Source organism: Lissotriton vulgaris, unplaced genomic scaffold, assembly GCF_964263255.1.
Source record: "Lissotriton vulgaris unplaced genomic scaffold, aLisVul1.2 SCAFFOLD_817, whole genome shotgun sequence".
Classification (NCBI taxonomy): domain Eukaryota; kingdom Metazoa; phylum Chordata; class Amphibia; order Caudata; family Salamandridae; genus Lissotriton; species Lissotriton vulgaris.
Window position 1 is genome coordinate 266587 of NW_028255577.1, and position 26106 is coordinate 292692.

At 44.9% G+C, this 26106-nt stretch overlaps 1 protein-coding gene across 1 annotated transcript in view; it reads right to left on the minus strand.

Moving 5' to 3' along the window:
- Positions 1-26106, minus strand: part of PALS1 (protein associated with LIN7 1, MAGUK p55 family member) — a 489281-nt gene that overhangs the window by 128162 nt on the left and 335013 nt on the right. The window contains exons 8-12 of the mRNA XM_086951985.1: positions 18444-18627; positions 16186-16257; positions 15175-15246; positions 5355-5522; positions 3401-3603 (exon numbers count right to left, since the gene is read on the minus strand). Of these exons, the coding sequence (XP_086808111.1) occupies positions 3401-3603; positions 5355-5522; positions 15175-15246; positions 16186-16257; positions 18444-18627 (699 nt within the window). The remainder of the gene's footprint in view (positions 1-3400; positions 3604-5354; positions 5523-15174; positions 15247-16185; positions 16258-18443; positions 18628-26106) is intronic.

Sequence of the window (26106 nt, forward strand, 5' to 3'; positions counted from 1 at the left end):
AATATTACAAGGTAGTTGTATTTTCTTTCTCTAGCTTTAGTTTACTGTGTCTGAGGAGTATTGAATAATAACTAAAGACAAAAGGATTAACTGCAATAAAAGATTAAACCAGTCAGCAGTTGGTAGGTAAAACACATGGACTGGAAAACATTAGCATGTGGCGTCTACGAAAGTACTTACTTTTTTCACTTGCACACTGCATGTGTTTTCTAGATGGACACTACCTATATGCATACAGGTATTTAGTCAAAGGTTAATATTAGTACATAATCAGAGAACATACCTCCCTTTGAAAATGCTCAAATGTGCCGATATATAGTGCAAACTTGGTTAGGGCAACAGTAGCCTTCACAGAACATAAAAGTGAGAAACTACACATAAAGGGCAAAATATAAACAAACTCCCCAAACAAAACTAATTACAGGCAAAGATTATTGTCCAGGCAGAAGGAAGTCATTTATGAGTTGCTTTTTTTTTTCTTCTTCATAAATTTTGTTCTTTAAAAGGTATTGACCATGTTCATATACAATTACATATCTCATATACGACAGCTGATACAACAAACATTCCAATCGTAGCCTCAGGAATTTAGACATATACTCTTCTCCCAAAAAAGTTTCTCAATCTGACAAAGTTTTGTTTTTTGGGAACCAAACTGTAACTAAGCCAACGCCCTAACTCCCCCCCACATGCCCCCAACCCCACCCACCTTCCCTACTCCCCAACCCGGCCGGGTCCATGCAACTTGAGGTCCATTTATCTTAAAAACCGTCTTGGGTCTCCTCATGTCTCCCCTTCTGACTGTGGGTCCCCTCCCTAGTGGAGTGTGTCTCACCTGGTGGTACCTGTGTGGAATGTGGGGCCTGTCCCGCCATCTCCTGTACCATCATCCCCCACGCCAGCAGTACCTCTGGCAGTTTGTCATCTCTTCTAGTACTGCGCATATGCCCCTCCTCAGCCAGTGCCCACTCTCTCAGGTCTGTTTTCCAAGTTAATCAAAAAACAAAGGGTGAAAGAGGGCCTAAGGGGAGTCGTATTTATAGACCTATTGGTACCTTGTCCCCCAACTTAACAGTAAACAACACGAGAGATACCAGAAGTCTGAAAACAGGAACCTATAAAGTGTTCATTCTGTAAGACAAAACCAACAGGTTAATGTATGAGATATAACAATCCTAAATGATATGGATGTAGAACTTCAGGAGAAGAGAAGAATAGAAAGACAGCCTAAAGAGTGCTTGAAAAAATACCCATCAGCCCGCTCAATAGCGGAGCATCGTCATCTGGGTTGCATGGTTGAAATTGTGGTATCCAGTGTGCCCTTCCTCAGGACCAACCCAAGGCTAGCAGAACTTGGACCACTTTGTTGACCCTCAACCATTAAAGATGAAGTGCAGACAGAGGGCTAAGTTGCAGTGCTCAGAAAATTGTGAGAAAAGAAAGGGAAAAAAACTTGTAATCCACGTGTTCTAAAAATACCTATCTTGATGTCATTTGAAAAACTTTATTGGGTCTGACCATCAAGGTGGTATGATTAAAAGCAGAGTGAAAAATAGCATGCAAGGAATTGCTATTCACCATGAATGTAAACTGGTCGACATGTTTCAGCCTGGATAGGCTTTCTTCAGGACCTATGATGCACTACTGCAACATTTACTTACTGTGAAAGAAAACTACAGAACTGCTCCAAATCCTCAAATGAGAAAATGGTATATCTTCTCCCAAATTGTAGGGAGGAACTGCCTCACCTAACCTGGCACTGGCTCAGAGTGAAGGAGGCCACGCACCAAATTGTAGGGAGGAACTGCCTCACCTCACCTGGCACTGGCTCAGAGTGAAGGAGGCCACGCACTCTCCGTCGTTGCCTCGCTCTGTGTCATGAGCCGAGGGGGAGGTGAAGGTCATTCATCAAATGACATCAAGATAGGTATTTTTAGAACACGTGGATTACAAGTTTTTTTCCCTTTCTTTTCTCACAATTTTCTGAGCACTGCAACTTAGCCCTCTCAGTCTGCACTTCATCTTTAATGGTTGAGGGTCAACAAAGTGGTCCAAGTTCTGCTAGCCTTGGGTTGGTCCTGAGGAAGGGCACACTGGATACCACAATTTCAACCATGCAACCCAGATGACGATGCTCCGCTATTGAGCGGGCTGATGGGTATTTTTTCAAGCACTCTTTAGGCTGTCTTTCTATTCTTCTCTTCTCCTGAAGTTCTACATCCATATCATTTAGGATTGTTATATCTCATACATTAACCTGTTGGTTTTGTCTTACAGAATGAACACTTTATAGGTTCCTGTTTTCAGACTTCTGGTATCTCTCGTGTTGTTTACTGTTTTCCAAGTTGCCAACAGCGGCCCCTGCTGAGCCAGTCATTCATGAGTTAATTAAACCTCACAAAAAAACACATTAGTAGGAACTTTCATAAAATAAAAGTCTATAGAGCCACAAGCTAAATCCACACAACCGACTTTTAAATTAGGCACATGCAACCATATTCTTCCCGCGGTATTAGAGTATGATACTCCATGAGGTTGCTGTATCAATAGTTTGGTTCTATTAGGCACAGAGAGTGCACAAGGAATGCAATTCAACCTTGTGTCATGTCATGATAAGATTTAACGTCCTATATTCTAGTGAGTAGATATGTAGCACCATATAAAACGCATGCCATTTGCTGAGCCAAGCCTGGTGGTGTGCACGGACATGGTGCAGCAGTGTCTCTGCATGGATGAAATGTGGGAAAGATGTTGTCCAACTAGCACCCTGCCAAGCTCAACTAACCCTTCACATCTGGGAGGGGAGAAGGTATTCACTTTTTCTGTTTGAAATAATAACTTTCTTATTACATAGTGCTTTATAAAACACCTGTGCCAATTCAAAGTACTTTAAGTAACAGACGTTATTGTTACCAGACCTTCGGGAGGAGGGATAGGGGAGTCGTGCATGGCTGGATTCTAATATATGACCTGTTAATCACCACTTTGCTGCAACAGTGAACAACATTGACGAGAGAACCAGTTACCAGCTAACACAGTTGTAAAAGGACACAACAGTGGTACTTGGAGCAATAACAGACTGCAAGAGCTTCAGAAGTCAATGCTACTACATTTTAATATAGATGATAATCACAAACTGTTACTTTCAGAATCATAATTCAGTGTTACAAACAAGCTTCTCTATGTGTTTTTCTAGACTTACCTTCAACACAGGAAAACAGCCATCTAATAACACAATCACACTAGAGTCAGCTCATGGTTGGAGAGTTATATAGTGAGTTATGTAACAGTGTAACACAAGACTTTCCAAAGACCATTTTCTAGACAGTTGAAAGCATGACACGGACTTAATTAATGCACTTGTAATACGCTTTTCTGGTAAGGATCGCTGTTCCTTTACCTGTGTGTGAAGGTTTAAAATGCAAATCTTGCTGGAATTTATGACCTGCCGCACAGAATCGATGCTGGTTCCATAGAGGTTCTTTTCGAACTCGCCATACTCGATAAACTTGCCTGCTGCTATGTCGGCCTCGAAAGTTTGCCGCGACAGAAAGTGATAATCTCTGCCAGCTACTTCATTGTCACGACGATTCCGAGATGTATCTAAAAAGATATGATAAAAAAATAAAGTGTTGATCCTGGCAGTCTTTGCAGATATGTACCACAGGTGCAAGAGAAAAGGAAAAAAAGTGCTAAATGTGCTCTTATTCATGCTGCACCTTATTTGCCTAAGCGCCAGCTTACAACAGCAAACAATTTGAAGATAGATAAATCAGTGTTGGCTAACACTCCTGACACCCCACCAGGAACTACTTATTGTGGAATGGACACACAGCCAACAATAAAACAATCAACTGATTATCTGGTGCAATCTTTAGGAGGGAAATCCATGTGATGTTCACCCATATTTCCATTCTTAGAAATGCAAAATTCTGAGACATGATACACTTTTTTATAATTCTTAGTTTCATGAAGTCCATGACATAATGTATGTCCAACCTTTGTTTAGCGGACTGAAAAAAACTGTGCTAGCTTCCCACTTTCAAACAAATCTTGGCAGCTCCCACTTGGAGTATGATTCACACAGTAATTAATGTGCAATGAATCCGTGCAAAATAACTATTCTAAGAAAAAACATTATTTATTTTAATTCCAGATGTTTAAAATCTTCTGAAGTGACTTCGAAAAGGATTCGCTACTAAGAAAAACAAGCAATTGATGTCTGATTCAATTATTTAGGATTTACTTTGTGGGGAAATTAGAGAGTCATAAAAATCACTTCCACCTCCAGGTGCCTGACACCATATACGTTTACTTTTATGTATGTGGTAATATTTATGTAGTGTGAACCTAGTTGGTGAGCAATGGAACACTGAACACGTGTTGGGAGCCCCAAAGTAGGTGTTGAGATTTCACTAATTGCCAGTTTGCCAGTACTTAGCAACGCACCTATAAAATGAGCTAGCAGGCATGAATATATATATTAACTATATTTTGTTTGTGAAAATATGGTACGTCAAACGTCGTAAGAGCTCTTGCTTACAGAAAAAGTGGAACCTGATAACAATGATTCTCAGCAATTTTCAGCAAAAAGATGTTCGCCCCATCATGTCTTAAATGACTGATTGTTGCATCAAAAACAATTCAAATGCGAAAATATGCTTAGCTTTCTTTTATGACCCCATGAAATCAGAGTTGCTGCAATATGATGAACACAAACAATGCTGGCATCGGTCAGGAAGTGAACATTTAAGTGTTCTCACCCATTGAAAGCAGACAGACATAGCACCTATGAGAACTTCTCTAAGGGGACTTGAAGCCAGAATGTAACAAACTGCAGATCTCTTCACCTTCCATAAATACATATGTACATCATACAAATGATCTTGCTGTACCATAGATAATACTAAATTTCGATGTGTTGTTCTATGAAAATGTTCATGAAAATTTCCATGTCTAGAATGCCCGTTTCATGCCTGGCTCAATTATGCAGGCAGGATTTGTAGTACTCCGCGTAACCATAAAACATGCCCTGAAATAAACTGAGAAAGGTCAATATCAAATGTATGTCCGCACACCAATGACATATGTATGGCATAAATGTTTTTCATCACATTTATGCCACGTATGTGACATAATCCCGGATACATGGTGCTCCTTTTTAGAGACCCTACTGGGTTCCAGTTCTTCACCTTTGTTTGGCACCTACTGACACAAATTGTTTATCTTAAATGCACAGGTTTTGCTCTTCATCAGAGTAGGCACAGGTGTTCGCCAATGCACCCTCTGCTACACAACGGACCAATAAAGTGTGAAAAGGTAATCAGGTGATACATGAAAATTAAAGTACTTACGGGGAACTGCTTGTGCAAATCGATCAGCTTCATTGTTCATTAGTCTTTGTCGCAACTCAATCTGGCCGCAATTCTGTGGCCCAATCAAAATAATTGGCCTTTTCCGATTTGCTGGCTGATGGTAAAGTGACATTTCCTCATAGGTCAAAATTTCCTCATTGTCGTAATCTAAAGAGAAAAATCATAAACTATTTAAAACTGCATGTAGGAATGCATGTGGTATTCTATAGTACAAATCAAGCCAAAAGGCAAGGGAGCATTGTACAGAGTCTCAGAGATGGGTATAAAGTCAACGAGTGAAGGTAAAGAAAGCTGGTTTGTGGACTGTTTATGATGTACTGTGATGTAATGTTCTTTAAATAGGTATGTATTAAACTCTCTCCTAAATTATGGCAGCACTGGTATGGTTCTAATGCATTCAAGGTTATTTTTCTTGATCCTGGGTGCATGGATGGAAAAGGCCTGAGGCATTTTTTTTTCCTTTTGACACTTCTTAGTCTGCAGTCTGATAATGTTCTCCCTGTGACCTATCAGAGATGGCAAGCTTGCCTGCAAGACAAGCGGGTGCTGGTTGTGATGGCTTCGTTAATGATAAAGCTGGATTTAAACAGGGTCCGGGCCACCAAGCGGAGACAATAGACTTTCATCAGGATGTGGGAACACTTTGTAGCATATATTTAACAGCAAAATCCATGCAAACCAGCCCACAAGGCGTTTTCCTTTCAAAGGTTAAAACCTCAAACTGATCACAAAAGAAATAAAAATGCTAAGGAAGATACTAAACAAGGAGATTAGGACTCTGTGCAAACGACCAAAAGACAAAGAGGATAAAGTTGGATTAAGTAGACTTGGAAGATACTCGGAAAGGAAAGTATTTGTTTGTCAATGTTAAATGACAAAAGATTGGTACCTTCTGGGCAATCCTTATACATGAGCTTAAAAACAAGTCCTTAATAGTGTACTGGAAAAATATTAAACCAGGTTGAAAATGTAAACAGAGAGGCCAACAACTCTAACATCCAGGAAAAAGTACAAACCCAAGCTCTACAAGCCCACTTTGGGATAATTGAAGATCAAAATGGTGCTACTGAACCAAACAACTCCAGACCAACAATACTCGGCAAGGTAAGAAAGGGAACAATGACCTCTACGCACAATGCTTGTGCTGATAATTGAGGAGGACCCTAAATAAGATGCACTAGGGAGCAGCAGGAAAAAATCATCAATAATTCACGTAGAAAATGCTCCCATGGGCCAAATGGGCCCTAACGGTCATTTTTTAAAGCAAACACAGTGTCTTGGACTTAAACACGTCAATCATTACTCTATCACATTCAGTACATCAAGACACTTATTAAATGATCTCAACAACTAAAAAAAAAAAAGCAAAAAAAACAATTGATGGACCGAATGCAGAACAATGACATACATTCATCCCATCGTTTTTTTGCTCACCATGCCATTCCAGTTTGGACCCAGCCATATGCAAATCAGTCTTGACCCTGCGCCCAATGGAACAGGCCAGCCTGAACTGCCAGGCCAGGTCCTCCCTGGTCTGGAGACAAGCATCCTAAGACTAGTTCCGGGGTTTCACCCCTCATCAGGCAGGATAGCTTGACTTCAGGGGCATGGAGAGCACAGAACCCACATCTGGGCATACCTGTCCCACTTGGTGTGACAAATGCATAAAAAAATCATATGGAGAAGAAAAAATCCCCTGTAACCAATCAGGCTTTAAGCAAAAAACTGGAACCACACTAAACTTGACTGTAGTTACACTGGTAGTGGACTCTGCTCCCTTTTACATACCTGCTTTGTTGACTTCAAAGCTGCCTTTGATCGGATTCCCGGTGTCAAACTGTGGTCCAAGCTGCAAAAAGGGGGCCTCCCTTAACCCTCCTGCAAGCACTTTTACTATTGTACACAAACAACTGGGTAAAAATAAAGTTGGGCAACGGGACGAAGATCTGCAGAAAGATTTACCCTGTCAATGTTCTGAAACAGGGTTGCGTGCTAGCGCCCCCATTATTAAACTGGTTTATCACAAATTTGTTGGAAAAAGAACTGGATAATGTTTATGCCCACCCTTCTAAATAACGCGGTACAAAAGGGGGTGGTGATGGACGGAGCATCTGAACCAATCAAACACTCACACCCAGTCAACAGATCTGGGTTTAATCCATCACCATTCTTTAGCCCACTCTGCCACTCCAGTTCAGACATAGCTATATGCAAATCAGTCTGACCGTGTGCCTTATGGGAACAGTCCAGCACGAACTGGCAAGCCATGCCTTCCCTGGACCGGAAACAAGCTTCCTAGGACCGGTTTCTGGCATTCTAGCCGTCTTCAGCCAGGCTTGCTTGAATCCAGTGGCAAGTGAGCAATGGACTCACGCCTGAGCATACCCTGACCCTGCCAACTTATGGCGAACATAGCAGTACAAAAAGGGGTGGTGATGGACGGAGCATCTGAACCAATCAAACACTCACACCCAGTCAACAGATCTAGGTTTAATCCATCACCGTTCTTTAGCCCACTCTGCCACCCCAGTTCAGACATGGCCATATGCTAATCAGTCTATCCCTGTGTCTCATGGGAACTGTCCAGCCCGAACTGCCAAGCCATGCCTTCCCTGGACCGGAAACAACCTTCCTAGGACTGGTTTCTGGCATTCCAGCCGTCTTCAGCCAGGCTTGCTTGAATCCAGTGGCAAAGTGAGCAAGTAAGTAAGGCGGTAAACAAATAAACTTACTCTATGCTGATCTTGTTATTTAACAAAACAAAACTCGGGCTGCAAAGACTAATCAATAAACTACAGGCGTACACTGAGCAAAACTATCCGGAGATCACTCTAAGGAAGACAACAGTAACTTTGGCAAAACAAAAGAATTCTGGAACGTGGTGCATCAACAACAACATCATTTATATGAAACAAGATTACAAATATTTAGGTGTACGCATAGATTCGAAAGGCACCTAACAATCAATCAATCAATCAATCATAGAATTTATAAAGCGCTCTACATACCCGTGAGGGTTTAAAGGTGCTGGAAAGGAGGGGGGAGTGGGAGGTGGGGGGGGTTTGCTGCTGTTACTAATCGAAGAGCCAGGACTTGAGGAGTCTTCTGAAGGAGAGTAGGTTTTGGGTCTGTCGCAGGTTGGTAGGGAGGGTGTTCCAGGTCTTGGCGACGAGATATGAGAAGGATCTGCCGCCAGAGGTCTTTCGTAGGATGCGGGGAATGACGGCGAGGGCGAGGTTTGCGGAGCGGAGCTGACGGGTAGGGGTGTAGAAGCTGAGTCTATTGTTCAGGTAGGCTGGTCCGGTGTCGTGGAGTGCCTTGTGAGCGTGGGTAAGAAGCTTGAAAGTGATCCTCTTGTCCATGGGGAGCCAGTGAAGGTTTCTCAGGTGGTGGGAGATGTGGCTGCGGTGGGGTACGTCGAGGATCAGCCGGGCGGAGGCGTTTTGGATGCGTTGGAGGCGTTGTAGCTCTTTTGCTGTGCAGAGTGCGTTGCCGTAGTCTAGCCTCCTGCTGACGAGGGCCTGTGTCACCGTTCTTCTTGTTTCTGTCGGGATCTATTTGTAGATCCTATGGAGCATGCGGAGTGTGTTGTAGCAGGAAGCGGAAACTGCATTGACCTGTTTAGACATGGCGAGGGAGGAGTCGAGGACGAAGCCCAGGTTACGTCCGTGGTCGGTCGGTGTCGGTGGGGTTCCTAGTGAGGTAGGCCACCAGGAGTGGTCCCAGGCAGAGGGGGTGGGTCCGAGGATGAGGACCTCAATCTTGTCAGAGTTCAGTTTCAGATGGCTGCTTCTCATCCATTTGGCGATGGATTTCATTCCCTTGTGGAGGTTGGTTTTGGCGGTGCGTGGGTCCTTGGTGAGGGAGAGGATGAGCTGGGTGTCGTCGGCGTAAGAGAGAATGTTGGGGTTGTGTTGTCGGGCCCCTTGTGCGAGGGGGGCCATGTAGATGTTGAATAGCGTCGGGCTGAGGGATGAGCCTTGGGGGACGCCGCAGATGATGTAGGTGGCTTCAGAACGGGAGGGGGGGAGGTGGACTCTCTAGGTTCTGCCGGAGAGGAAAGAGATAAATGAGACGAGGGCTTTTCCTCAAATTCCGTGTTCGTGGAGGCGTGTTTTCAGGGTGCGGTGGCAGACTGTGTCGAAGGTGGCAGATAGGTCCAGGAGGATGAGGGCTGATGTTTCGCCGTTGTCCATTTGGCGCCTGATGCAGTCTGTGGTGATGAGAAGGGCAGTTTCAGTGCTGTGGTTTTGTCTGAAGCCGGACTGGGAGGGGTCCAGGATGTCGTTTTCTTCAAGGTGGTGGGTTAGTTGTGCGTTGACGATTTTTTCAATGACCTTCGCCAGGAAGGGGAGTAGGGAGATCGTCGGAAATTCTTGAGGTCGTTGGGGTCTGCTTTGGGCTTCTTGAGGAGGGCGCGGATTTCGGCATGCTTCCAACTTTCCGGGAATGTCGCTGTTTAGAAGGAGATGTTGATGACCTTCCGTAGTTGGGGGGCGATGGTGGAGTCAGCTTTGTTGTATACGTGGTGGGGACAAGGGTCTGACGGAGATCCTGAGTGGATGGAGTTCATGATCTTGCGTGTCTCTGTGTTGTTGACGTTGGTCCAGGAGGTCAGGCGGTTTTTCACAGGTGGAGCTTTCGGGGGTGGGGTCTGGCGTGGGCGTGGCGTTGAAGCTGTCGTGGATGTTGGTGATCTTCCGATGGAAAAAGGTGGACAGCGCGTCGCAGAGTTCTTGGGATGGTGGGATGTCGTTGACGTTGCCGCTGTGGTTGGAGAGTTCTTTCACGATGCTGTAGAGCTCTTTGCCGTCGTGTGCGTTGTTGTCCAGGTGGTTTTTGAAGTGGGATCGTTTGGCTTGTCTGATGAGTTGGTGATGCTTGGGGGTGGTGTCCATGTGGGCTGTGAGGCTGCCAGGTGTGCGTTCGAGAAGCCATTTCTTTTTTATTTCCTGGCAGTCGCGCTTGGAGGTTAGGAGCTCGTCGGTGAACCAGGTGGTTTTTTTTCTGGCTTAGTTGTCGGTGGGTTTCTTGAGTGGCGCGAGGGTGTTGGCATTATGGGATGTCCCGCTTTTGCAGGTCCACGGGACCTGTTGTCCAATGGAAGTGTTCTGTATGCCTCTGAGTGCTGGGGGATCTGGTAGGGATTTAGCAACAATACACAACAAGTATCTAATACGCACCTAATACACAGACAATCAGTAAGTACTTCAGATATAGGGTGACATTAATATAAACTAATACAAATAAATTCTGTTAAAAAAATATGCGAGTTTATTCTTTTTTTCATACAAATTGAGACATATCGTAATATTAAAAACAGCAGTAAAAACAGACATATATATCAATGAACATAGTCTTATACAAATGAATTCAAAATAAAATTCGATACATAACAACAAGAATCACAGGTTAAGTGACGCGGCATTTCGGTTTTCCTTATAAGACACCTTCTTCAGGACCGTTTCTTTAACGCTAATCTTTATATTTGAGCCCACTTTAATTTTTAGTGGTATGCAGTGCCCCAGTCTTGTACGATCTGTTGGCATAGGTTGAATTTTGTTCTGAGGCTGTCTATCTTATTTAATCAGATGTCGCCGGTTTTCGTCTTAGTTTCAAATCCGATCGGATTTGAAACTAAGACGAGAACCGGCGACGCTGTGACGAGGAGCAGGGAGGCCGTAAATATTGAAAAAGAGTGCAGTGGGATAAAAGAACCAGAACGGGAGGACAACCCCCGAAAAACTTTCTGCGCAAATCCCGATCTAGGTGCAACTGACTGCAGCGGTTTGACGCTAAGAGAATAGGAAACTCTACAGGCAAAATACAATGGTAGCTCACTCGCACAGTGTGGAAGGCCAGACATCTGATTAAATAAGATAGACAGCCTCAGAACAAAATTCATTTGATTCTTGTTGTTATGTATCAAATTTTATTTTGAATTCATTTGTATAAGACTATGTTCAATGATATATATGTCTGTTTTTACTGCTGTTTTTAATATTACGATAGGTCTCAATTTGTATGAAAAAAAGAATAAACTCGCACATTTTTTTTACCAGAATTTATTTGTATTAGATTATATTAATGTCACCATATATCTGAAGTACTTACTGATTGTCTGTGTATTAGGTGCATATTAGATACTTGTTGTGTATTGTTGCTAAATCCCTACCAGATCCCCCAGCACTCAGAGGCATACAGAACACTTCCATTGGACAACAGGTCTCGTGGACCTGCAAAAGCGGGACATCCCATAATTCATACATATATTCCCCCTTATCCCAGACAACTACCAAGAGGGGGCCTCCTTACAAAAATGTTTTTACTGCGAGGGTGTTGGCGCAATCGTTGATCCACAGTCTGAGGTTGTGGGCGGCGATGTCTGGGTCGGTGGTGTCAGAGGGTAGGTTCTGGGTGAGGGTGTTGGTAAGCTGGTCTTCAGTAACTTTGCTCCAGCATCGGCAGGGTGGTTGCTGGGTGCGGTGGTGCTCGGTATGTTTCTTGAAAGTGAAGTGGATACAGTGGTGGTCGGTTGAGTGGAGTTCGGTGGTGTGGTTGAAGGTGATGTGGGCGCTTGAGGAGAAGATGGGATCAAGCGTGTGGCCTGCGATGTGGGTGGGTGTGTTGACGAGTTGTCCGAGGCCGAGGTTGGTGAGGTTGTCGATCAGAGTTGTGGAGTTGGTGTTGTTGTTGTTCTCCAGGTGGAAATTGAGGTCCCCGAGGATGATGTAGTCCGTTGAGGTGAGTGCGTGGGTGCTGGTGAGGTCGGCGATGGATTCGCCGAATGGTGCTCGTGGTCCAGGGGGTCTGTAGATGAGCGTTCCTCCGAGAGTGGTGTTGGGGTCGGTGTGGATACGGAAGTGTAGGTGTTCGGAGGTCTTGAGGGTGTCGTCTGTGTGGGTGTAGACTTTGAGGGTGGATTTGTGGGCGATGGCTATTCCTCCTCCGATTCTGTTGGTGCGATGCCTTCGGATGATCTTGTAGCCGTTCGGGATGGCTATTGCGATGTCGGGCGCCGAGGAGTCATTCCACCAGGTTTCGGTCAGGAAGGCTACGTCTGGGGCGGTGGTGTCGAGCAGGTCACACTCGATGGCATGCTTGTGTGCGGAGCGGGTGTTGAGGAGTATGCAGTGGAGGTGGTTTGTTCCGGTCTTTGCAGGTTTCCTCGTTCTGTCGCAGGTGAAGTTGCAGGCGCCGCAGGAGAAGGGTCCGTTGGTGTTCCTCGGTGAGGACTGGAAGCATGCTGTGATGTGGCCGGGATTGAGGGCGCTGAGCTGGTCGGCCGTGTAGCGGCGTGTGGAGGTGCGGGGGCCATGTGGGCCAGGGAGGGGTGGCGCTGGGCGCAGTCCAGGCGCAGATGGGCTTGCCTCTGGCACGCCTCCGGTGCGCCAGCGGTGCGGTCGTGCAGCGACCGTCATTAAGAAGGGAGGAGGGAGGGAGGAGCAGCTGGGAGGCGGGAGGGAGCGGTGAATAGGAGAGTGAGGGGGGCGGGGCCGCAGGGAGGCAGCGGCGGGAAAGCGGCTCAGAGAGAGCCGGCAAAGGGGAGCGCACAAGGGGCAAAAACAGGCAGAAAACCAGAAAGGCACAAAGGAAACGAATGAATAACGGCACAATAATCAAGGCACAATAAAACAAGGCACAATAAAACAGTCACAATAAGGCACAATGCACAAGTCTAGCGACGCTTACCAGAAGCCCACTTGACACCAGGGATGAGGCGCAGGCGGATGCCTGCGGGTGGAGGAGGGCCTCGAACACGCAAACAGCAGCGTGGGCGGAGGTCAAGGACACAGGCACAGCTAGGTGGTGCTGCAGTCGTGGGGGAGCGAGCTCCTGACCAAAGGCAGGTCAGAGGTCACTCCTTCAAAATGAGGAACAAAAGGTCAAAACATTCGCCCTTTTGTCAGTGTTTTTAAAGTCAAGAAAACAGCTATGGGGCCCCAGCCTGAAACTGCTGGAATGGAATGGAAAGGAAAGAAAATTTGTATAGCGCGATGGCTACCCAGGGGCGTCCCAGCGCTGTAGAGGAAAAGTGATGAGTTGAGCAGAAGGGGTAGGATTTTGGGGAGCACAGGGAGGATTCAGGTCGTAGTTTTATTGAAAAGCCAGGTTTTTAGAAGTTTTCGGAAGGTGAGCAGATTGGATTCTGATCTGATTGAGAGGGGGAGAGAGTTCCAAGTCTTGGCCAGGTTGTAGGAGAGCGAGCGGCCTCCGCATCTGGCTCTTCTTTTGCGTGGTACAGAGGTGAGGTAGGAGGTCGCGGATCTGCTGCACAAAGTAGTCAAAGCAAAATTGATACGAACCATCGTATATGGAAGCAAAATACTATTTTGGTTAACGACTCTGAATTGCCCGACAAGCACCACACAAAAACTTACAAAGCGGCCTTCAAAATCCCAAGAATAGCCTCACAAGCACATGTGCTGCTATAATTTTGTCTGGAGAAACAATCCCTAGTCAGGTGTGGGTCCTACCTCAAGCTATGCCATAGGCTGAGATCAGACAGTCAAGATCGCTTAGGCAAACTTGTGTGGAAAGAGATAACCAATGCAGGGAACTCTTCCACAATGAATCAGTATTAATTAAGGTGGAATTAATAACGTAGGATCAAGCATCATCTGCCTAAGAAGCTGAAGCATCAGCTCATCAGTACAAGACACTTTAAGGAAATAATAGTAACAATGGATACCAAGCACATTAATACAACTGTAATTTACTGCTTAAATTTGGTCAGCACTCCACTAACTTTACTGAATTCCTGATAGTGTCATATGATAAACCGCATACCCATTCTCTGCCTCCTTTAACACAATATTGCATGTGATAGGGTGGGTTAACTTTAACTCACTAACTTTGCTGCAGTCACTCCTGTTTTTGACATTTTCAATGAGATATAGATTATTGCTTATATGCCACATTACCTCGCGTATCATTGTTGTTTTACCTGCAACTCTGTTTGTACCTCTGTACATATGTATAGCGCTCAGACACCTGCCTGGGTTACGTTCGCGCTATATAAAACTTTATAAGTAAATTACACAACAACAACAAAAATTCAAATGTTGCATTAAAATTGAAAGACTATTCCTTTGTGAAAGGCTTTTCAAGGATCCTTCTTATAGGAGGAAAGATTCAGCGTTTCTGAACATTAACCAAGATTAAAAATCAAAGTATGATGTGCACCAGAATCCTATGGGGACAGCGATGAGAGGAGGGGCATGATTTGAAACTGGGCTAAAATACATATAGATGTATGCACATGATCTGGAGGATGTGCTGGACACTTGAAACTACTGAGATACGTCACAACTCTAGCTTCATAAAAGGGACCATTGTGGACTTATAGCCCAGAATTTATTTGATATTGTCAAACTAAGGGTATTGAATGCAAAGAGGTTTGCCCTTTCACGCACTCCTTTTCAATCTGTAAATCCGCATAACCAAGAAGCGTAGGAAAAACTGCTTTATCTGCAACTATTTGTATATAGAAAATGACCACAAAATCACTTAAGAGCTACAATTCTAAGCGTAATCAATAATTCATAATAAGATCCTTTTGGAGATGCTTTTTCCTCAGAGTAAGTAAAGAATTCATGATCGATTTGTATTATTCTCACTCCATAGCTAGAATTAGTTTTGCATTCAATTTTAGTAGACCACCAATACTTGTATTGTATATTAAAGTAAAAGGAACAGTCTAAAAGGTAGCTCACAAATAATCCACTCTTAAAATAAACCCCTGCATCATGAACTCAATAGTGCTTAATGGGCTGACTGGAAAATCTGTCTTACTTACCATCATTTTTGTTAGCATTATATAACACTTTTTTCCGTTTCTTTTTATTCTTCTTCGCACACCATAGCTTCCCTGAAAAGGGAAAGATAACTAGATTTAAAACATATGCTTTTGTACTATATTGAGGTCATATTCACTCAAACGAATGAAAGACTAGTAAATATGTACTAGTTATTTTCATTTGATCTACAAGACTTGGAAACAAATGAGTATCTAGTAGTGAGCTTGCAAATATTTTTATTTCGAATTCATAACATAAAATCCATACACCAGTTGCATACACATATTTAATCAATCTAACACTTAAAGCAACAATTAAATGTTTCAGTTAAATACATTCCGGCACAAACATGTTCTAGTGCATCAGGTGTTGAAATTCAATATTTTGAATTAACAACCTCTTAAATACCCTATCTCATAAGATGCACAGCAACAATTCCAACACTAGCACATAAACAAACTGATACATGCAACCCCCTAAGACATTTCATTTTTTCTGATAAATATATTAAGTGCAATATTTATAATACACTCCAGGATCTTTCTTAGCCTAAGGGCGAGTAAGTGACCCACAGTGTGGCATACACAAGGATCTGAGTAACAAGATTGTTTTAAGCATTATTGGTCTACTCCTTTTCAAAGGCCTTAAAAATAGATTTGATGCACAAGAGGAAAAAAGCCAATGCTTAAATGTTTCAAGAACCAAATTATTAAAGGGAGACTGGAATTTCAAGCCAAATTATTAAAGGGAGACTGGAATTTCAACCCTCCAAAATAAATAATCCTTAATACTGGTTGCCTCACAATTTGAGGTCGTATTGTGCATGGAAACCCTTTTATGTGCAACGTGAAGATAGACTGACTAGGTGTCAAGTGTTTGTTAATAGTGTAGTGGAGCATGAAATTAGAACATGTTAAGATTTACGCAATTCTTATTTTAAAGAAATAAGTACTTTCACAAGTTAACATTTTGAAGTGGAAAGGTTTGCCTTCCAAGTCTGATGTTCTTACCTGACTTCCCAGGTTCTTTATCCTCCTCAATGGTTTGCTTCATAGCTTCCCTTTGTTGTTGAAAGCTTTTTCCTTATTGGAGAAAGAACAGAAATAAAATGTCATGGGCAAGAATGGAAATCTAGACCGAAAACACTCTGAAGAGTGTAGGGAATCACAATTATGAGATCACATTAATTGGCAAAAAAAACAAGCATTGTGACTGGTGGAGGTTTTTTTCTAACCGCAGTATAGAAAATAGGCATTTGCCCCCAGATGCATCAAGCATTCATTTTGCCATTCCTTATTAGCGAAAAATAAGGATTCGCTAATAAGGAATCGCAAAATGCTATGCATGAAGAAATCACTAAAAAAATAGTGATTTCTTAAAATTCCTTAATTGCGACTCGCAAATTGCGGGTCGCAATTAAGGAATACCTCCCCATTCATTCTTATGGGCCTAGAGGCCCATAGGAATGAATGGGAAGACAATCTCAATTTGCGATTCTCAATTAGAAAATCGCAAATTGAGAATGCAATTTCAAGGGGGCCAGGGTGTCAAAAGGACACCCTGTTGCACCCCTGAAACCTGCATATGGGTACATCTTGCCACACACATGCACTAAGGGCATGTTTGTGCGTAAAATGGAACTTTGAAAAATGCACTTTAGTGCATTTTTCAACGTTTTTGCAAATTACCATGAAGTTCAACTTCATGGTAATTTGCGACCCCTATTAGCGGAATCGCTATTTTTTTAACTTTAATGCATTGCATTTAAGGAATCTCAATTTGAGATTCCTTAAATGCAATAGCAATTTGAGTAATCGCAATTTTGCGATTTCTTAACCACATGGCTGCTAGGCGTTTTCCCGTCCTGCGCTGAAAAACCAAAATAACAATTATAAATGACGAGCTGGCCTTGTCATCCGCGCAGGGCAGGTAAGCGCCATGACGAGCCCAGCTCGTCATTAGCTTCGAAGGGGTTAAATTGCGATTTTTGCATTTGGGATGATGTATCCCAAATGCAAAAATACCGGTCGTAAAGGGGCAGATTCTGAGAATCTGCCCCTTTGCGAGCGGTTTTTAGCTTGATGCATCTGGGCCTTGATCCTTAGCATCTTCCTATATACAAATATGCAAATTTTTGGTAGACCTTGACTGAAGGGTTATGATCTGATTTATGCACAGCTATGAAATAGTACTCTTCCAGGACTAGTGCACTTACCTGTTATAAAGTGATGCAGCAATCTCATGTCCCACAATGGTGCATCATTTGTTTTATTCTTTTAGCATGTCTGAAAACTGAATATGGATCCAACTAGATCTCCAGGTCATTTTAAACACCGTTTCCAGTCCTGGATCCGTGTGTGTATCCAAAACAATCTTGGTGGTGTTGTATTCATGTTTTACTTCCAATTCAACGAATTAGACTAACACAGCTGAAATCAGTGATTTGCAGATGAACAACTCAGGATTCGAGACAGTGTTTGTAATGACTCGGAGAGAGGTGGATACCCCAGATCGAACTGCATCAACATGGAGTCAACAATAAAGGCTTTGGTTAAGAAATGTGTTTGTACTGCTTAGAAAATGGATGGGAAGGAAAACACAGTTTTAATTTCCTTTTAAAAAGAGACTCATAGATATCCTTAAAAACACTATCCCATACAAGCAATGCTCCCATCAGTTATGGTGGAGTTGAGTGCATATTTGAGATTTTATTTACATAAAAAGGCTGGTGATATTCGCAGACACATAAAATAAGCATGTAAAAATGATTAGACATGCAAGGCTAACAGGCAAGTAATCATCTATCCTTTTCAATGCTGTCAGGTGCTTGAAAAATTACTTCCCTTCCAACAAATGCTGCGCCTTCAGAATATCTGGGCACAGTTACTTCTTACTTAACACACTGGTTCAAGCAGTAACAGTCAATTGATTTTTGTGACAAAGACCAAAAGCTTTACTGCTGTGTCGTCTGAAAAGTCTGAGTTTGCAAAAACGAGAAAGCCCACGCAACGGGGTATATGTAGCTAAACAGGCTTACAGCTCCCTTTCTAATTCATTGTCAGTCATGCTAACTATTGGCAATGCATCTCACAGGATTATAAAATCTGACAATTGACGAGGATTAATGTTGCTTGACAGTGAAAATAAAAAGGTATGCAAGCTGAAAGTGAATTAGTGGTTCACAGTAAAAATAAAAGTAGTTGTTAGAGTTCCTTCTATAGGGAAAACCAGAATTATGATGTATACAAGTCAAATAACCTCAAATTACCTGGAACAAGTCCAGCTAAGGGCTGGTTGTCCTCATCGCCGTCTCTGTAGGCCTGCCACCAGTTCGGATCTTCTTGGCTGATTACATGAAGTATATCCCCTTTCTGAAACGATAAGCCTAGCTCTCTGCAGGGGACATACGGGTCATCTGATGGGTCATAATCAAAGTGGGCTTTCACATGTACCTAAAGGATTAGAAAATACAATTCAAACGGTGTACAGTCAAAGTAGACTTGCAAAGCGAGTAATCAAGGGGAGAAACGGAAACTTGCAATCAGTAATAGGATTCCTTGTTCCGTTGCGTTTTACTTCTTACACAATTGTTAGCCGCCCATCGCTGTAAATGAAGCATTGGATTTCAAATCAAAGGCGGTTTAATACAGCAGTGAGTTTTACAAGTTGAGACATCCTATACTTAAGCTCTTTTTAATATAGCCACACAATATTAAATTAAAATGCAACTAACTGCTGCAGCCATCTTTATGCTCATGGCTTACGAATGCTACTTAGCTGTGGACACCTCTGCTGTGTAAGGCCTCACTTACATGCCCAACACTGTAGGTGGAATATTTTTAAATATCTTGTTCAGCGCTGAAAGTTTACAATTCTGTATCAGTTTGAAGCCTGTTTGTATTCTCTCCCATGACTTCAGATCCTGTACCATCATGTGATCTCCATGACAGCCCAATATATGAAGACAAATACATTTGTGCCTTGTTCTGCTTGGGTGTACTTTCATGCATATGAGGTGCTTGCATGATCTTTGTCGCCCTAGTCTGCGATTCAAATGTGGTTTTATTACTTTTGTTACAAAAACACTTGCAACCTTCGAATTGGCATGTAAGCAGATTTTTCTTTCACAATGGCAACAGTAACGTCAATAGTGTTCTTTAAAATGATCCTGCAGAACAACATTTTTCTCTAGTGGACAAGGAAGTGATAGAATGAAAATGCATGGAACAAACAACTTTAATAGCTTATCCAAATGGGTGCGTGGCCGATGGCGGCAAGAAGGCAGATGTGAGCTAAGAGAGCTCAGTGTCCTGACCCACGATCCTGAGCCAGCCATCCTGTTGTTACCGCACAATCACCTCTGCTTTGGTCTCAGAGGGAGGTGCCCACAGGAACCCGGAGGGCTTTCAAGCAGCTCTGAACACCACTGTGGCTCCTTGGATGCTCCCAGGAGGAGGGAAGGCCTCGTGGTGGCCTTGCTGGGGTTGGAGAGTGAGTCCTGCGGGAGCCTGGCCAGATTGATGTGATGGTACGTGGATTTGGAGCCAACAACTCCCTGCCCGCTAATAGCCCCCACCCCATAAAGGTGTGGTGCCTGGGTCGAAGGTTCGGCCTCACTGTACGGAGATCAGCGGTGACCTGAGCAGCCTGCTGCTATAGGAAGGACGGAGCATACTCCTTTTGACTGGACCTGAATGCGTAGACTGGCAGGTGCAGTATCCACACAGGGCTGGGTAGGCCTAGTATCATTGATAAATACCTCTGCTCCCCGGGGTAGAGCTCAGGGGACGCTTCGTCCTGTGGTGGACTCTGCCTCTCTGGCTTCTCTTGGTGCAGCAGTGCAGCATGACTGGCTCCTGCGCTAGTGAACAGCCGCAGGCGCACCACTGCTAGGCCCTTTTGGGTTGCTGTTGGTGTGAAGCTGGATGTTTGGGGGTACCTGCCCCCCCTCAACGCTACCTACACTATCACATGAAGACTGGTACCTCTAATTTTAACTGGACAGTGGATATTGACTTGCGGAAAGGGGCCCCTCCAGGCCTACGCTGACACACCAGCCTGGGAGCCAGGAACTTTTTGCACAGGTTGAGTGTGGCCTGGCCGTTCCCCCTTACTTATTAATACCATTGTAGATCACCTAATTTGACTGACTAGACATGGGAAGATGTGGGGGTCCTCAAACCTATTCGCTGGGCAGCAAAGAAGCATACTGCAAATATGCACAGGCGTGGGAGCAGGGATCCCTCGTTGGGTGACAAATTTGACCAAATCCTGGCGGGTAATACGGAAACACGTCAATAACTGCTCAATAGAATAGATGCTGTGGTGATCGACGTGAGCCTGCTCGGGGAGACCAAAAGAGGCGGTCCAGCAGAATCACTCAGATGGAGGGAACCCTCGGAAAACAGCAGCCCCAAGTAAGAGATCTTGAGGGCCAAGTCCACACTCTGGTGGCTAAGGTGCGGGAGCTACAGGACAGGGGGGGGGAAGCCTCTGAGAGCCGCTCTCGTCGTAACAATCTTCGCATTGTGGGATTTCCTGAGGCAGCAGAGGGCCTGGACCCAGTCTTCTTTGAGCAATGGCTTGCCCAGGTGGTGACCTGGTGGCTCGCTCCCTGCAGTACCAGGTGTAGTGAGCAAGATGGCCACCGCCGGGGTTGCCGGTTTGTTAGAAATGGGATTTCTGGTAGGCTAAGGCTTGCGCCAAAACCAGGCAGAATACACCACTCTAGTCAGGGCAAGGAAGTCACCCGCCAAGATAACCCCTGCTCACCCCCTTGGTAGCTTGGCACGAGCAGTCAGGCTTATCCCGGAGGCAATGTGTGAAGCATTTGCGCATGCACCCACCAGCAACAACATCCAAGGCCCCCCACAAAAGGAACTCCATACAAGGTCATTTATAAAAATAGCCTTTGTATTATCAAAACACATCAGAATCAGGATCACAGGAAGTACATTGTGCCAACTGGCACGGGCAATATTTACAAGGAATTATATACACGGGACAGGGCCACGTGGAACACTGTCAGGAATAAGCACTTTTAGAACTAGCACTTTTAGAACATATAATACTTGTAGCAGAAAATAACAAATGTAGCACACAACCAGTAACCACTGGTAAAAGGTGAGTACCTCCTACGCAATCCAAACCACCTCAGGCATATATCACGCAGGGAACCAGGAACTCACTAGTATAACCCATACTAGATAAAACAACCTCCTAAGCATAAACATATGTCTAGAGGTGTCAGAAAACAGGGTGCGCAAAACATACTACACACAGTACATTTCCTAACACCCAAAAAGCAATAGCACATGAATCATAACAGCACATAAATCATATAAAGGGTCCAGGTTGCGTCACTGCGCCAAAACCTAAACGTAGCAGCTGCCCACTACTTGCTGGGCAGCTGGGACAATAGTAAGGGCCTAAACGCAGCAGCTGGCACTAAGTGCTGTGCAGCTGTGGGAAGGCCAAAGTAGGGGCGAAGGAGTGCGCCTCACTCCTGAGTCACATAGAGCAAGTCCCTAGGAAGCAAAACCTAAACGGTGCAGCTGCCCACTAATTGCTGGTATAGCTGGGATAAAACTGAGACATGGGCTCTCCCTGGCACTCTGGGACAAAGATGGCACATGTGGGAGCCCTGCAGGCTCGAGATACAAAATGCCCCGAATCACGGTGGAGCGGCCCGCCGCCTTCCGGGGCCGCTCAACAAGCCAAAAGAAACTGCCCCCAAAAGCGGAGATTAACGGCGGGGCGGCCCGCTGCCAAGTGGTGCCGCCCGAGACACCAACAGAGTCAAACGTCGGAGCAGCCCTCTGCAGAGCGGGGCTGCTCGGGTAGAGGCACCGGCAGGGTGCGCGACCTCGCACCTTCCCCCCCCAGCCGGCTTTCACTCACCGGCTTACTGCAGTGGGGATCTCCTCACTCCGGTGCGGCTGTAACGCTTTGCGGGGCTATCTCACCACATGAAAGCCCCGCCTTCACAAGGCGTCCGTACCGCTTCACCTGGTCCCCCATCTCAGGACCGGGACTTCTCAACTGGAGCCCACAAGGCTCTGGGACTTCTTGCGGCCACTCAGGCAGGCGGGGTAGGCTCCCGGCCTCCCCACGTAGCACCAGCTTCCTCTCGGCGACGGGCAGCATCTCCAGTCTCCCTCTCCATACGGGAGACTGGCAAGGCACACAAAGGCGTCCCCCAGGCAGGGGGAAGCGGAACAAAGGGTCACCAGGCCCCGCCCACCTTCACTACTTCCGGGTCGCGGTAGGCAGCGGCCCGGCAACGTTCCAACAAGCAGCTCGGGGCTGCGGCGGTGATTCCTCGGCGGCAAGAGGGGTAGGCTCCCTCGCAATAAAAAGTAAATAGCGGGGTGGGCACCCTCAAAATAAATAAATAGGCGGCATGAACGGGGTAGACACCCGTGGTTTAAATAAAAACCACCATAAAGTGGATTAGGCTCCCGCTATCTGCAAAACCAAATTAGGAGCGGGGTGGGCACCCGCTTTGGATTAAGATATCAGCAACACGGGCATAATGCAGTCATAATGCAGGGTAAGCTCCTGCCTTTAGATAGCGCAATAAGCCGTGTGGGCACCCATACTGCCATTAATCAAGGCACCCATGAGGGGTAGACTCCCTCAGTAACAGAGCAATTTGAAATAAAGCGCTTCCCAGGCGCTAGGGGGCACAGAGACCATCAAGCCCCCAAGGAAGGACTCCCAGAGCAAAGGGGTCCCAGCAACACAGTCCAGCAGGCATCCAGGGGCTGGGCAGGGCCCAGGGAGGCAAGCCTTTCCCTGGGCCCCAGCAGCAGCACGCCCCAGGTAGATTCTAGTCCGGAAAACAAGAACATTTTACAGGAGGTCACAGCCTATTTTTATACACACGAATCCTTTGTCTCTAGGGTGCAGGGTGGGGGAAAACCAGACGCAGCTGGTTCTGGAGCACTCTGTTGAGCTCAGCCCCTCTCCCCATTTACAGAACAGGCTAGGGACATCAGACGCACCACAAGGGGCGGAGCCAGCATTGTGGAGGGAAAGCCCAGCCCTATTCAGGTCCCAGGTGCACTCCTCCCTGCCATCAATATGCAGATCTCTCCACTCACCACCGGGGCAGACCCATCCTGACTCCTGGAGCCAGGCACATCAGCCAATCACAAGCCAGACAGCCAATTCACATTTACTGCACAGGCAGGCCAACTTCTAGAAGTGGCACTTTCACACTAGACACATTAAAGCCACACACATCATCGCACAGCATTCAATCTCATGAGTTTGCACATACCAAACTCAACCTTGCACTCCCCACGCATCAGGAATTACCATGGACACACACATTACCCCATGCATTCCTATGGGAGGGCAGGCCATTCTCACACACGCACTCAGAGAGCGCACGCACTTTACACTGCGCCACAGTGCTAAAGTGCGCAAAGACCAGAAATCACTATACTTATCTCAGAGTTCAATGCAAAAAGTTCAGGGGTGAACCTGCCAGAAGGGCCAAGTCCAACACTGTTGAACTTTAAAGACAAGGAAACAATTCTGAGGGTGGACCAGGACACAAGCGTTCTGCAGTATGAAAAGGCCTGCATCATCCTTTTCCCAGACTATACCTTAATGGTGCAGCCTTGGAGAGCACCCTTCCTGCGAGTTAAGAAATGCATGAGGAAGGTGGGCCTCACACACTCGCTGTTATACCCTGTGAAGCTTAAAGTACTAGTCAATCAGACCAGCAATTTTGTCACTAAGCCCGTGTATGCATGAGACTGGGTGGAACAATGGCACTACGAATCATTCATCCTGACCACACCGACTCAACCGATTGGATGGAAAAGAAGCAGCGCACAACGAGATGGCGAGACGGGTGAAGGTGAAGCCACATGTGGAGGTTTACCTCCCCGGTGCAGGTTAGAGCTGTGCAGCAGAGCACATTGACGGATGTGTCACTCTTGATAACAGGGCGCCGCTCCCACCAGCCTCTCCAACTCACCGAAGACTCGAAGTCGGACTCCATATCGATTGCCTAACTGATCAGCACCACCTCAATTGTACTGCAAATGTTATCAAGCAAACTTACTGATTTGAACCCCGCCCATCTCACTGGTATCTATGTTGTCAATGTGTTCATGATTCCCCCCAGTGAGAGCCTTATTCCTTACATTTATTTTGGAATGTTTCTCAATTATTGCAACATGTTGGTAACAAATTGGGCCAGAGCTAGAGGCACAGTTGGCTCTGGTTTCCCCTGGCTTTTATGTCTCTTTAGCTATAGGTGCTAGAGTTCCGGCTCCAAATGCTGGTTGACTGGGCGCCCGGTAAAGCATTTCATAATCTGGCAGAGCAAAGTACCCCTTTTTCCTATAGCAATTAAAAGATGTATATTATCGCACTGACTTACTGCCCCACATTATTTTAACTAACAGGTGGTCTAGCGCCTAGAAAAGGAAATATTTATATAAGTTATATTAGTGAAAATATATTACAATCTAGGTGATATTATCGGTTCTGTAATGCAATTGTGCCAGGACATTTCAGATGGAATCCAGATAGGATAACAGAATTGTTTCTCGCATTTAGGGTACTACTCAAACTATAGACCCAATATTACCACATCTAAGGTGCTTCGCCAAAGAAACAGCGCTGGTTTGGGCTGTACGTTTTATGAAAACCAACCATTTCGATAGGAGTATTTTTTGGAAGATTGTAGCAGTTTCACAGGATTTGCCTACCAGACTGGAATTCGAAATTCCTTCTGAGAGATAACCTACAAATTAGCAGAAACCCTTGAAAAATACATATGTGACAACAATAACCAGTATCAAACCTGGAAAGCAACTACAGACAGAGGAGTGTTTGGTGTATCAGAGTCAGACAAGGTAAATATTCATAGATGTGCTTTCTGGAGGGAAAAGGCCTTTATTACTTATCAGTCAACTGTGCAGCTACAGATAAGTGAGCAATATATTTTCCAAGATGTGTAGCCACAACTACAAGGCACTTGGAGAAGGTATGTGAGCAAGGTGGTCTAAACCACCAAAACACGTCAAAGCCTTCTGCATCCAAAAACTTGAAAATCAACACCAGCGGTGTCGTTGCCTGAGTGAGAAGAGAGGGAGCAGGAGTGGGAATGTGATCAAGGGCTGCATAGCACGAAACGCGTCGTCGTGAGGGGTGACAAAGTATTTCTTGCCTGAAAAACTTTGCTGCAGAGGCCTGAGTTTCCTTCTTCGCCAGGGGCTCGTTTGGAAGTGGTGGGAATCGTTTCGAATTATATATATATATATATATATATATATATATATATATATATATATATATACACACATTTATTCTTACCTTAAATACTTTACATTGAACTGTAACAGCATGCGTGGCAAAGGCATTTGTGTGATGAAAATTTGCTTGATACATTAAAACGGCGTGGTAAAAGTATTGCGGGCTAATTTCCGCGTTGTAAAGGATGCTTTCCGCTGTATATGGTGTCTCTTTGAGGAAGTGGTTGGGCCTTATGTTGTGGTATTCCCTATCTATTGCACTGTAATAACCGCATTGGGATATACTTCTTCAAAGGAGGAAAAGGGACGGTTTATTAGAGCTAGTAACATATGGTGCTTCTCTGCCTGTTAGCCGGAGTCTACTCCTCTTTGAGATCCGCAGGCTGACGACATTTGCCCCTTGGCCCTGCTGCCTCCATGCCAATTCTCAGAGATCAACTCTTGGGCGCTAGAAAAACAATGCGATGGGCATGCCAACGACCTTAAAGGAACAGTGGTGTACAGCTTTATGGCGCCAGACTCTAGATTTCTTTGTTTTTTCACTTAGAATTTATTATAATTGGTAGATCTCTATTTACACTTAAATTATTTTTGTAAGTATAAATAGCTTTAGAGATGAAGTGGGGGCAATGCCAGGGGAGCAGTCGAATAAGG